General features: G+C 43.1%; 2 protein-coding genes across 2 annotated transcripts; both read left to right on the forward strand.

The window, feature by feature from the left end:
• The first annotated feature begins 499 nt into the window (after positions 1-499).
• melk (maternal embryonic leucine zipper kinase) lies at positions 500-8,215 on the forward strand. The gene is made up of 18 exons (XM_085777384.1): positions 500-641; positions 893-1,005; positions 1,103-1,188; positions 1,542-1,658; positions 1,783-1,926; positions 2,037-2,105; positions 2,395-2,487; positions 2,736-2,834; positions 3,020-3,088; positions 3,330-3,428; positions 3,673-3,759; positions 3,919-4,050; positions 4,231-4,395; positions 4,558-4,849; positions 5,872-5,968; positions 6,728-6,884; positions 7,202-7,305; positions 7,432-8,215. Exons 2-18 carry the CDS (start codon positions 927-929, stop codon positions 7,607-7,609), a joined length of 2,067 nt encoding a protein of 688 aa, XP_085633510.1. The 5' UTR covers positions 500-641; positions 893-926; the 3' UTR covers positions 7,610-8,215.
• Positions 8,216-9,403: 1,188 nt separating this feature from the next.
• LOC146991709 (uncharacterized) lies at positions 9,404-11,694 on the forward strand. Its single transcript, XM_085791837.1, has 4 exons — positions 9,404-9,420; positions 9,612-9,664; positions 9,793-9,848; positions 10,259-11,694. Exons 2-4 carry the CDS (start codon positions 9,622-9,624, stop codon positions 10,661-10,663), a joined length of 504 nt encoding a protein of 167 aa, XP_085647963.1. The 5' UTR covers positions 9,404-9,420; positions 9,612-9,621; the 3' UTR covers positions 10,664-11,694.
• The last annotated feature ends 1,842 nt before the right edge of the window (positions 11,695-13,536 follow it).

Consider the following 13,536-nt stretch of genomic DNA (forward strand, 5'->3'; position numbering starts at 1 on the left):
GTTTTCTCCCTTATAACAAGCAACACTGTGTATAAAAAACATTTCTATTTTTGTACATAGTTGTATACTACTCTTTTAATATGTTTGTACAAAACTGTACAGAATGTGTGTGTGTGTCTCTCTCTCTTTGATCTTATATCTTTTATATTTGCCTATTCTTCTACCTTGTTACCTTCTTGCTGTATGCTACTGTAACATCCAAATTTCCCATGTGATCAATAAACAGTCTTGCCTCATACTTCGTGCACGGACCCTCATGTCTCTTACCTTCGATGTAATTCTCCTCATCATCAAGTATTTTCCACTCAAGATTTTTTATAACAGTTGTACTTTAACTTAAGTACCGTATCCTACATTTAGAGTGTTTTCTACATTGAAAGCAGAGGCGATAATGACCCAAAATTGCCATGAAAGTACATTTCCATGTCTGCGGCGCTGCTTTGTTTAAATGGCTGCAGTACCGATCGTTCGCCACGAGGGGGTGAATGGAGCAACAAACGGAAACCGGAAATGCCGTCAACGTCAACGTCGACGCACGAAATTCAAACTTCTGCAACAAAACATCTTCGTCGGAGGGCTTTTCCATATGGTTGCTGACTGATTTTAACTTTCTTTCGTTCCCGACTTCAATCAAAATTCAGGTAATGTCGACAAGTTGGTTTGTGGCAACACCGCTTTTAGAGTATCGTTGTTATTTTTGGTGTGGTATCAGCGACTTCTCCTTGGCAACAGTTAAACGTTAGTTGAGCTAGCTGTAAGACAGCCTCACTTATGTTAACGCTAGTATTGAACCATAACGTTAGATATGTCTATGGTATTGAACAAAGTGTGTTTGTAAGTTGAGAGATAACTTACCACTGCTGCTGCTACACGCCTCTTTCTCTCGCCGCAGAGAGGTTTATCGTCGTGCGGCTGAAGGAGGGAGGATGCCCGTGGAAAGGACAGAGAACCGCGGAGCCGACGAGCTCTACAGATACTATGAGGTTTACGAGACCATCGGCTCAGGTAACTTAACATCAGTATTAGTGACGCATTCACAGCCTGGTGTCAGTGTCGTTTCTTTCGACAATGTGAATTTTTTTTTAAACGTGTGTCTTTTCAGGAGGTTTTGCCAAAGTCAAGTTGGGTCGGCATATCCTGACGGGACAGAAAGTTGCCATTAAAATTATGAATAAAAAAGATTTGGGGGTGAGTAAGAATGAGATGCTTTAGAAAATATGTAAAAATCTGTAAAAGGTTTATCATTATAAAACAACCAGTTTTCGAGATTGCAATGATTGTTTCTAAAAGATTAATGACAGTTCAAAGTTGTTGAGACTTCAGACTTGGTTTCCCTCATCACTAACTCTTTGCATAACAATAATAATATTTTTTCCATTCATTACAATCTTCCTTTTCCTTTTCCTACCATAGTTTCAAAATAAAATGCCGAGCAATTTAAAATTCAACCCGTAGAGAAAGGCATATGAGACATTAACATGCCAAACTGGAAAAAGCAAATCACAATAGTGATTTAACATAAAGAAAAAATGCTCTCCCAGGATGACCTGCCCCGTGTCAAGGTGGAGATTGAGGCCATGAAGAACCTGAGTCATCAACATGTCTGTCGTCTTTATCATGTCATAGAGACCTCCACCCAGATTTTCATGGTGCTCGAGGTAAGCACACACACACACACACACACACACACAAAGAGAATTAGTTTGAGTGTGTAAATGTGATAATGTCGTATTCATCCATGTGGCCCTTTTGTGTTGCTTCCTTCTTTCTCTCCTCTCTCAGTACTGTCCAGGTGGGGAGTTGTTTGATTACATCGTAGCAAAGGACCGTCTGTCAGAGGAGGAGACCAGGGTGTTTTTCAGACAGATTGTGTCTGCGCTGGCCTACGTCCACAGCCAGGGATATGCACACAGAGATCTTAAACCGGTAAAAACAACCACCGACTGACTGAGAGAGAAAGTGGTGAAAAATGCCTCTACCCTCTGGTTACATCTGAATTAAATATCTGCTGCTTTTTCTGTGTCTTTGACCTCTAGGAAAACTTGTTGATTGATGAAAACCACAACTTGAAGCTGATAGACTTTGGCCTTTGTGCCAAACCTAAGGTACAGCATAACATTCCCCGTCCCCCTTCCATTTGTGTTAAAAAAAAAAAGAAAAGAAAAGGGAATAGTTATACATAGAAAAATATATACTTTTGTTTGGGGATTGGGAGGAGGCAAATTTAATAGGCCAGTCACCGTCTAGTTTCTCTGTTTCCTCACAACTTGCATGGTATAATAGACAAACTGATAATGAAGAAAAAGTGTGTACATATATAGCAGTTACTGAATACAAATGCAGTATTCATGTACATTTTGTCTGGTCTGACTTTCATGTGATGGTCTCTCCTAGGGAGGTCTGGGTTATGAGCTTATGACATGTTGTGGTAGCCCTGCGTACGCCGCTCCCGAGCTCATTCAAGGAAAAGCATACATTGGTTCAGAGGTGAGAGATGATGTGTGCTGTTTACATCTTTTAGAAACAATGGATTTTCAAGAGTTGTCTTCATTGAAACCCCCAATAGCTAATTTTCCCCCCCACTGAGGCCGATATTACCTGCCTGTTCCACAATTTTTGCTTTTTCATGGTGCCCTGATCATATTTGCTGGTGCATGACTCAGTGCAACTGAGCTGTGAAATCCTGGCTGTAACACTTGAAGTTGAAATATTGCTGTATGATGTGTAACATCCAGGCTGATGTGTGGAGTATGGGGGTACTGCTGTTCGCTCTGCTCTGTGGATACCTGCCTTTTGACGATGACAACTGCATGGTCCTTTACAGGAAGATTACAGTAAGAGATCTGCAGTGTTAAAGATGACTTGAAGTTTTTTGGAGGGGAATTAATTTGAGGTCATTCTCTACAGTTGTTTGTCTCTAAAATCCGATTCAGTACTGAAATATTACCATTTATAATCTCAGGGAACCATTGGGTTATTTTCTGTGTAATGATGTGTTTGTCTTGTCTAATATCTTCAGAGAGGTAAATACGACAACCCTCAGTGGCTCTCTCCAGGCAGTGTCCTCCTGCTCAACCAGATGATGCAGGTACATTGTCCACTCATCCACTTCCCCCTTTTATTCATCTTTATTCATTGTTCACGTCGTTCACCACAGCCTTTCACTGTAGTGTGGGGAAATTAAAGTCAGAATAAAGGTGTAAAACATTTGACAATCTAATATTATTGATTTGTCTTTTTCTTCTTGTACAGCATGTACCCGATGTTGACATAGTCGAGTGGGTAGTGTTATTGCATATTCAGTTGTAGTTTCTGTGTGTGTCCTGTAGGTGGACCCCAAGCGGCGTCTTGCTGTTCGACAACTGCTGGACCATCCCTGGGTGATGAAGGAGTACAACAGCCCCGTGGAGTGGCGTAGCAGGCAGCCGGTACACTCACACACATACACACACACCTATAAACTATATAATAAATGGATACATTTGATACTACATTAACTAGCTTTTGACCATACAATTATGCTCTATATACAGTACATCACATTTTACTATTGCATGTTTCTCAGAATATATTCAATATCAACATTCTGTGAGGATTGTTGATTCAGTGCTCACATACAAAAGTGGTGTCAGTGTTGGATCATCTTTTGACAGTCTGGGTCTATTTTTCTAGCTCGGCCACATAGATGAGGACTGCATTACTGAAATGGCAGTCAACATGAAGCGATCAAGAGAGAGCACCACAGCGCTGGTGAAAGAGGTGTGTACAGCGTCGTGTGCACATGTTTGCACTTTGCATCGACGTTTATTATGTCGATTCCTTGTCAGTTTAAAGATGGTGAAATTACATCAATACATGTGTAGTAGAATGTGCTGTGTAGTTTTTTTATCACAGTCTAATACACCGTAACTTCCCCAGTGGCGCTATGATCAGACGACAGCCACGTACCTGCTCCTGCTGTCAAAGAAACAGAGGGGGAAGCCTGTCCGCCTGTACCCTGAGCTGACTGTGTGTGAGGACTCCTGCTCTCCTCAGCACCACGGACTACAGGTCAGACTCTTGACCACAACTCCCACAATGCTCCACTCTCCGTCTGGGGCACTGGCTGTCTATATAGCTATATCAGCTTGTTTTTTGGGGGGGTTTTGCACCTATATCCTGAACCTTAAATACTCACTTTTTCCCTAACTTACTATATACTTTTTTTTTTTTTTAATGTCTCCTTTCCAGTCTAGGGAAGCGCCTTATTTTAGCGAGGACGAAGACGCTGTGATTGTGGGCTCACTGGACTTTTGCTCAGAATACATTGACGATTGTCCGTGGGTTTCAGTCACACAACATACATCCCAGGGCCGCAGAGGTCGGCCAGATGGAGTAACTAACAACAAGGAAACGGTATGTGACGGTTAGGTTGAAAATATCCTTTTGCTGCATTATGTCACCTGTGAAAGAGGAGCACACTGAAGCTGATCTGTACTGGGTGGTAACAGTGAGGTAGAGGACTGTTGCTCTTCGAGGTAAGGATACTCAAATTACATTTCACTCTTCCTCTTATAGAGACTGGCATCTCCATCAGTGGAAAAAAGAACTGTATATACAACAACTCCAGAGAGGGGGCGAACGCCTAAACAGCCCCGCCAGGAGAGGAGGGACAGAGACCAAGAGCGAACCAGTGAAAACAAGGAGAACATTGCCGCTCAGGAGAAAGATGTTGACATTTTTGCGTTGCCTCCTCCTCGAACTCCAGTGTCCGTCAAGAAGAACGCACGCCCCAACAAGAATGTGTTGACCACACCCACTCAAAACGCAAACGTCACTAGCAGCAAACCCAACGCAGCGTCGCCTAAAGGTAAAAAAAGAGAATCTCTTGGTTACTCAACAAATGGCTATTTGTATTCTGTAATTGTTTTGTGTTGCAAACAAAAGAGAAGCTTGAAGTACAATCTCTATTAGATTATTTGCATTAGCCAATTGCCCCTCTCCACATTGCTCTTTTTCATTTATCTGTCCCTCTCTCTCTCAGTCTCATGCAGCACTCATAATCACAAGTGCCACATCCACATGCCACACATTTGCAAGTAAATTGTCTTCTGGTAATAAACTCATTTATGTGGCCTGTTTTTTATCCCAAAGCCACTCATATTTCTATGATTTAGCTGTCATCACGCCACTGAAAACGGACACACACACACGCGCGTACACACACTTATCACTGTCAACTCAAAGGTGAGGTTATTATCAAGAAAGCTAATTCTGTTCACTTATCTGTAAATGAAGGACACTAATATGAATGGAGAATCATTAAAGTCTTAATTATTTGTCAGAGTGAATTCTCCACTCAGATGTCCAGCCTCATGAGTTTCCACTATAAACTCGACACAGCGGCTGAGCCACAAGCCGACTGACCTGGTCGGCGTTGAACGCCTCCAGGCTCGGTCCTGCTTTCTTTTCCAGCCCCCTGCTCTCTGAGCTGCACTGCAGACACGCTGCCTCTGACATACTTGTCCACACACGCGTGCACCACCACGGTCTGTGTGCGCCTGTCCCCAGGCGTGTGCTGTGACAGGTGTAGCTGTCTCTTTCCTCTGCTCACTGTCCCACGTGGGCTGTAGTGACATGTGTTCTCTTGCCACTAAAGCCTAGCTGTGTGTGTGCATGTGTGTATCAGACCGCTTGTCTTTGTGTACACCAAAGCCTTTGTGTTCACAACTTCAATGTGAACGCCACCTAGTACCAATCCATACACAAGAGCACAGGGCTGTAACCATAAGTGTGTACGTTTAATCCCACCCCACACAGTTTCTCCTTTTTATTTACTCTTAAGAGATGCTGAGGTTGGAAAAATCATTTGTATTCCTGTGTGTCTTGCAGGTGGAGGCAGTGCCTCTAAAGAACACAACAAGAAGAAAACAGCTGAAAACAAGGAGCCTGCAGACATTGAAATACTGACCTTCAGTCCTGAGAGAAGGTGAGCAGCCTGCAGGATGGGTAATGCTCAGCACACACTGACTGCTTTCCTTGCATGTGCCTGGGAACTGACCTGTTCATGCCAGCTGTGTGTTGGCTGCATCATTGCTACAGCTAGCTCCATCGCTCTACTTTGTGTTGGTTTTGTCTTTTGTTTAGCCACACAACAAAGTGTGTGAAAGAGGAAACAAGCACCAGAAACATATATGTCCCTCAACTGTTAAATCATTGATATGATATGATTATAAAACCTACAGTACATTAGGTTTCTGCCATATGACCATATAGTACACATTCAGATGTACGAATACGTAATATTAACGTCTTTTTCATGTCTGTGACCTTCATGTACAATTTAAACAGATGAAAGTGAAAAGTGTCGACTTTATGTCATGTTGCTGGGATGTCATTGTCACCATCAACAGATGTTTTTCTTCTCTGCTTTTGCTGGGAACTGTGTGTCACATGTGGAGAATGGGAGAAATGTAAAATCTGCAGATCACATCATGACATTTGAAGTTCATCAATAGGCTCTTGAGACATAATTATGATTCCAAAAATACAATGCATCATCAGCCCTACTCACTCATTGTGAGTCGATTTGATTTCAAAGATATGATTGACAGAATCAGAAATGTTTGGGGCACATCTCCAAACTTCTCAAAACAATATGTGAATTACCGGGAGGGACGGGGGTAGGACAACATAGATCAGATTCCAAGTTGGAGCTATTAAATGTGAGCCCCTGTTTTCCCTGCAGGTCTCGGTCTCTGGACTTGGCTGTCATGGGAGACAGTGGAAAGAAGAAGAGAGCAGGGAAGGTGTTTGGTTCTCTGGAGAGAGGCCTGGATAAGGTGATCACCATGCTCACCCCCAGCAAGAGAAGAGCCCTGCGTGACGGCCCACGCAAGATCAAGGTACAGGTGTACACACCCCCACACACACGTACAATGCTACCAACTCACTAATTGACTATTTTAGTTGGTGAAACATAGACTGAGAAAATATCAGTTTAAAATACTGTATTTGATATGGAATTGTCATTGGCATTTTGGGACCATTTTGTGCGATCTTAAATTTATAAAAACAGAGGAAAGTAGAAAATCCTTGCTTTTGATAAACTGGAACCAGATAATGTTTTGTATTTATTTCAATCAATTAATCATTAATATTCTAATAGTTTTAGCATTAGGTAGGCAGCATTTTTGATCAGTGTATCTGTGTCGTCCTCCAGGCACAATACAATGTGACTTTGACTAGTCAGACAAACCCAGACCAGGTGCTCAACCAGATCCTCTCCATCCTGCCAGAGAAAAATGTGGACTTTACACAGAAAGGGTAAGAGCACAAAACCATTAATCATTAAAGTCTTATCTTTCCCTTTTCCCTTGTTCTGACCAAACGGTTCAGTCTTCAATCAAATACTAATGCCTCTGCTTGTTTTTCCCTTGGCTCTGCTCTCAGGTATACCCTGAAGTGTCAGACCTGGGGAGACTTTGGGAAGGTGACGATGGCGTTTGAGCTGGAGGTGTGCCTTCTGCAGAGGCCAGAGGTTGTTGGCGTCCGCCGCCAGAGGCTGAAGGGAGACGCTTGGGTCTACAAGCACCTGGTGGAGGACATCCTCTCCACATCCAGAATATAAATAATGCACTTTTCTGACCACATCATTTCCTTTATAAACCAGACACTGGCTGCTTTGTTTCAGTGACGTGATGTAAAGATTCTAACCATTAACGATCAGTCTCATTATGAATATTCACACTTGTCTCTAGGCTGCCTGTGGTCCCTAAAGTACGTGTTACATTGAGTGTCAAATTTATGAGCATTACATGTCTGGCTGTTTGACAGACTGATCTGGTTTTACTGTATGTAGATTGTTTTACTTTCCTTTTTCATAATTGAGCTGAGTAGGATCTGTCAATCCTCCTGGGATGAATGTGTGCGTGTGTGAAATGTATTTATAGTGTACCTTCTGGCTGCTTATCAACATATTTATGTCATGATGTTGTTATTCTCCCCTGGAGGTGCAAAACCTGATGTAATAACCAATAAGCAGAGTATTACTAATTTACTGTCATTGTTTTTTTTAATGTACATGTGTTAACAGGTCTTTGATCATGTTTTTTACATGGTTATATGAAGTATCTCCTATTTCCTATCGGTGCTTTTCTTGTTTTCATTGTCTGTCACATTGTGTCTTTTTACACAGTGTAAATGGAACAAAATAAATGATTTCTGCTAAGTGTAATGCGCCTGAATTAATGGAGACAGATGATTGAGGTGGATTTAAGGGATGGCAACATTTGCTTTTAAATAAATGTGGCAGTTTGATGGAGCAGTGGTGTGTTTTACACTGCCGTCATCCTCATGTTCATTCTCTAGTCTTCACTCTTGTTTAGTGCAGATTGATGGCGACAGTTTGTCTTGGTGACAGTATTTCTAAGCTTTTGTCACCAATAAAATGAGAAGTGAAAGTTGACAGACGGCTTCGATGTTTCTCACTTTTGAGATTTCAAAACCTGTGTAAATACTGGAAACTAAGTAGACAAACATCAACAACAGTAAGTTACCAGCGACAGTTGAAGGTAATGGATTAGCTTTGATGCTCAAAACGGGGGATGATCATTGTTATGGCAGAATCGGCTGTAGGAGTGCGATTGTTATGACTGACTGAATGACTAAATAATGATGATCATTGCCTGCAACATCTGAGCAGAATAAAGCAGAGGAATCAAAGGGCTCCTCCCCTCCTCCCTACTCCATGACAAGGTGCCACTTAGTCATGACAGTGTTGCAGCTGATGGGCATTTATTCGTGGCAGCTTCTCCTTGGCATCTCAGCAGGGAGGGGAAGGGTAATGGTGGGTTGAGGTGGTGATAAGGTGGGGGTTTAACCTTAATGGATTCTGAGAGAGGGTGGGGGGTGGGATGATAATAAGTAGAGGAGCGGTAAAAGAAAAATCCTCCTTGAGCCCATAACCTCTGTGCTGTTTCACTGGTGGTAATGAGTGTGTGCGTGTGTGTATGTGGACAACAGCTGAACTAAAAGCCACCTTTCCTTCATCAACTACTTGTTCTGCAAAACCATCACTCCTGAGACTTTTCTAATTAAATGTTTTGGCTCTGTATCATAAAGTTGGTGCAATAATTTTCTTCATTCACTCCAACCTCTTAATGAAGGTAAAACTAACTAAAAGTGGGCAAGTTCATCAAAGCTCTCACCTTTTTAAAGAACATCCCAGATCCTGACATGATCAGCATCTTGAAAACAACTGCTGTCATTGTACCTCCATCCAAACAGGGGGCACTGCTATCGCTGAACTTAGACTATAGCACACACGGCCCATGCCTGTTTGAATGGAGCAGGGGAGCCTGTTTTGTTCAAACTCCTGATGAGGATTAAAGAATTACAGCTGAGGAACTGTGCAGAACATACATGCTGTGGGAAACAAAGGTAGGACTTTGGGAGCAGACACAGTGCATTCAGGTTAGCAGTCGTGTTGGGTGAGAGATGAAATTCTTTGATAAACTGGAGTTGAGAAGTTTGTATGTACATGGCACTGACCTACAATCCAATGCAAATACTGGAACGGATTAAAGTGGATTTGTTTCAACCTCTTTATTAATTTTTCTCAGTTTTACCAGTGTTGGAGAAATGAGGCTTCTGCTGGCAGTTGCTCTCGTCCTTCTTTTCCTATGTGAGTTTATGTTTCTTGAGAAGTGCTGTTACACTGATGTGGTCCAGTTTTGCTTGTTTTTTAGGGAGGCAACAGCATCACACCATCCTGGTTATCCTAACACAACCTATACATTTGTCATTTTTCAGGGCTTCACAAGGCTCAGACATCCAGTTATGATGCTCTGCATGGGAATTCTTGCGAGGTAAGATTAAGAAAATGTATGGAGAAACTCATTAGACGCTCATACAGTAGGCTACAGTGGAGTCTTAGATGCTGCAGTATGGATAAGCAATAAACTAAAGTACCTCTTTCTACAAGCATCAAAAGACTCTTCACATTAATAGTCTTACAAGATTATATATTTTTTTAAGTGGCTGTGATGCATTGATTCATACATTTGCCACAGGATATTGTGGAGGCTGGAGGACAGTGAACAGTGTAGGCCTACAGTACTTAAACTTACCAACTCCAAATGGCAAAAATGAAACACCAGATTTTTTATTTAACTGAAAGCAGTGGCTCCCAAGTCTTAGGAAACTTCATTTTCTGGTTGCTTTGGCCAAAATGGGAATGAAATACTTCACCATTTGTGTCTGCTTTTTTTTTTCCCAGGCTGTATCCATGGGTGAGGCAGCCGTGTCTCTCCTCTTGTCCCCTCTGTCTCTGTACTCCTGGTTGACATCCACGCTGCTCAGGCTTGTCCTGTCTGCTCCGGCTCTTGTCCTCAGCTCCCTCTATCACACCCTCCTGCTGCTCCTGGCCGGCCCCTGGTGCGCTGCCACCGTCTGCATCTCGCTGCTGCTGTCCTGCCTCCATGTCGCCCTGTACCTGCTTCACCTGGGCCTGGTGGTTGGGGTGGTAGCCATTTTGGTCCTCACAAAGCACAAAATGGCCACCGGTGGCGGCGGCGACGTGGCGAATGACAAATTGCTGTACCGACAGAAGGCGCTGGAACCACATGGCACCGTAACCAGACTGAGGATGTTTGTTCGTAGAGATGTGCGTGAAGAAGAGTGAGTTCTCCTGTTACGATGTGTTTCTTTGAGTAAAATTTCATCTCGGTTTGTTTGGACCCGCTTTTACCCTCATTTATCTAATGAACGTACAACTGGAGTTGATTTTTACACAGATACTGTGTTTAAATTGGCTGTGGAGTTGAAAAAAAGCACTGATTAGTGTGCGTCCTCTTGACCTAAATGAGGTTGAAAATACATCTGCTGGTTGCTCCTTTTTACAAACAGCCTACAGTTGTCCACTTATCTATCTATCTCATTTTCTCCCTCCTCTTCTTCAAATGTGGCCCCCAATTATCTGCGGATTGTTGTCCTGTTTTCTTCCCATCTGCAGATGTTATCATTAGACACGTCCGTCAAATGGAGAGGAGCGGATGAGAGAAAAAGAGAGGCATAAGAGAAAATCTTCTGCATTCATTGCGTCAGTGCCTTTAAATGTGTGTGTGTTTATACAGTGCCGTCCAACAGTGCAAGGCATGCAAACCGCATTCCTGAAAAACACTAATAAAGGGAGTTAACAGGGAGAGAAACTACATGTGGTGTAGGCGTTGAGCCAAGGCGGCGATTGCTCGGCCAACCAGTAAACAGTATGTGCTGACACGCTGTGGCTCTCACATCTCAGGGAAGCATTAAAAATTGTAAGAAAAAAACAATTTTATCAAAACTATTAACACTCCAGCCGGAGGGTGTAGCTATAAAAAGTAATGGGTGAACTTTCTATGCTGGTGTGTGAGTGTGTGTGCTAAAGAGACAGACAAAGAGACAGAAGGGAAATGAGGCTGGATCATAGAGATTTATTATATGGCCGTGGCATCCTAATTAGCATAAAGACTGGACCGGCCCACTCAAGCAGAGAATTAAAAACCTTAATTGTGCTGTCAGCCTTCCTCTCTTTTTCTCACTGTTGACTCTACTTCATTCCACTCGCATTCGTCTCCTCCCGCTCTCCGCACTCTCTCCTCTCTGCTTATGAAGTAGCCTGCATCCATGCTGTTTAATTGTTGGTGATAAATGGGAAGTGGGATGTTTGTAATTGTCTTAGAGATGGGGGGGTGGATCGTCTGGAGGACAGAGAGGAGAAGGAGGAGGACGGGTGGCGTTTTCCCATTTTGAAAGTGGAGAGTGAGAAGCCCATTTATCAAATGTTTCTATGAAGAAAGAAAATTAGCTTGGCAGACGCAGGCGAGAAAACGTTAGTGGGGATTTGATCCGAGGCCAGACCAGAGCTACATTTGAAGCCAAGGTTTTGCAGCGTCTAGGATTTGCAAACTTAACTGTTATCACCAAGTAAAGAGTTGTATGATCGTACAGTTGGTCAGGTCAGGGTTAAAACTAATGGAACTGACAATATAGCAACTATATCAGTTCAGATTTTTGTTGGGTTTTTCAACAAGCTTTATGATGGCAAGTGTTAAAAGGTACTCTCAGCAGCCACACTAGATGTTGTGGTTGTGTGAATGGTAGATGAATGGAGGTCTATGGAGATGTAGCCCCTACATCTAATGTTTATTGGGCAAAAAAAAATGTCATTATATTTTGGATATAAGAATAGAGACATGATGGATCTGTCAGGAACCACAACCACTTCATGGCAATGCTGCAGCAGCCAATTTCAGAACAAAGATGTTGATAAGAAGTGGACAGACCCTACACAGGCAGGACCTGGACACACAAAAGCAATTGACACATTATTCTTCTGTTGGTTTTTATTTTTTCTTGGTATGCACATCTGGGTTCAGCAGCTAATGCTAATGCCACAACATAAAACACACACTCTTTGGCTCATTGGAAATTTTTGCCTCGTAGGACGCTTTGTAAAAGAAAAACTCTTTGCCTTCACTGGCAGGTGACACCTACCTAACTGGACATTTACAGCCTCATTAAAAAGGATAGCATTGCATCGTAGGCTTTTTAGCAGCACATGATTCAAACGTAGATGTGCTGTAGGCTATTTGGTAGGAACATTTCGAACACAACAAATAAGGAAAGTGCCCACACTCTTTGATCTAGGTTGCCTCTGGGGAATGCAGTACAAAGGCACCACCACCAATTACAGATAGCCATATTAGCCAAACACTAGTAAATTGTCACTGAAACTTAGTGAAGTTGCTCAGTCTGGGAAAGAGCGAAGCTGCTGAAGTCTTAAGGACTAATAAAATAATCAGCAAGAAGGAGGGAGGGACGTGTGGAGCGAGGAGCCCGGCAGTGAGAGGTTTCTCTGGAGGAGAGGGAGGGAGTGTTGTTGCCGGGGTCAGTCCTGTTTGTACGTCTCTGCTGTCAAATCCTCTCCTGCAGCAGCAGACGAGGTTAAGACTGAAGAGGCCGGCCCCTCTCACACTGCCTCTCCCTCAGCACTGACAGCTCATAGACACACACACACACACACACACACACGGACAACCGTTCTCCTGACATGCATTGTCTTAAACTACGAACTTTACCCCAATCCACCTACCTCCTTTTTAACCTATCTGCCCTTCCTCTCTGTGTCTCCCTCAGTTTCTTTTTTGTTTTTCTGGATCTATCCTTCTTCCTCTCCTTCTCCTCTCTCTCTCTCTTTCTCTCTCTAATTGGTCTCCACTAGGTTAGCTTAGACAGGCCTATTCATCATAAAACTATCCTCAGAGACAAACCCTCAGGGAGCGAGGGGGAGATAGACGGAGTCAGACGGGAGGGCGAGAGGGTCTGCCGCTTGTCAACCCACTCCTCTCCTCTCTTTTTTTCCACTTCTCTCTCCCTTTTCTCCCTCCCTCGTCTCTCTGCTCAGTTCAAAGATGTCAGTTTTGCAGAGGGGGAGAGGTGGGTGAGGGAGGTAAGGAGGGGGGAGGGAATGTAGACACATTAGTTAGGCTATTAGTTCAACAAGCAGCTTCCATG

The sequence above is a fragment of the Trachurus japonicus genome, chromosome 1 (genome assembly GCF_045865225.1).
Source record: "Trachurus japonicus isolate A0001 chromosome 1, Traja_1.0".
NCBI lineage: Eukaryota > Metazoa > Chordata > Actinopteri > Carangiformes > Carangidae > Trachurus > Trachurus japonicus.

Bases quoted from the DNA above. Each gene is read 5' to 3' on its own strand.
- melk (XM_085777384.1), top strand. From the start codon at position 927: ATGCCCGTGGAAAGGACAGAGAACCGCGGAGCCGACGAGCTCTACAGA. The intron at 4,051-4,230 runs GTCAGACTCTTG...TCTCCTTTCCAG, and splicing joins CTCAGCACCACGGACTACAG to TCTAGGGAAGCGCCTTATTT. The intron at 4,850-5,871 runs GTAAAAAAAGAG...TGTGTCTTGCAG, and splicing joins CAACGCAGCGTCGCCTAAAG to GTGGAGGCAGTGCCTCTAAA.
- LOC146991709 (XM_085791837.1), top strand. From the start codon at position 9,622: ATGAGGCTTCTGCTGGCAGTTGCTCTCGTCCTTCTTTTCCTAT. The intron at 9,665-9,792 runs GTGAGTTTATGT...GTCATTTTTCAG, and splicing joins TCTCGTCCTTCTTTTCCTAT to GGCTTCACAAGGCTCAGACA. The intron at 9,849-10,258 runs GTAAGATTAAGA...TTTTTTTCCCAG, and splicing joins TGCATGGGAATTCTTGCGAG to GCTGTATCCATGGGTGAGGC.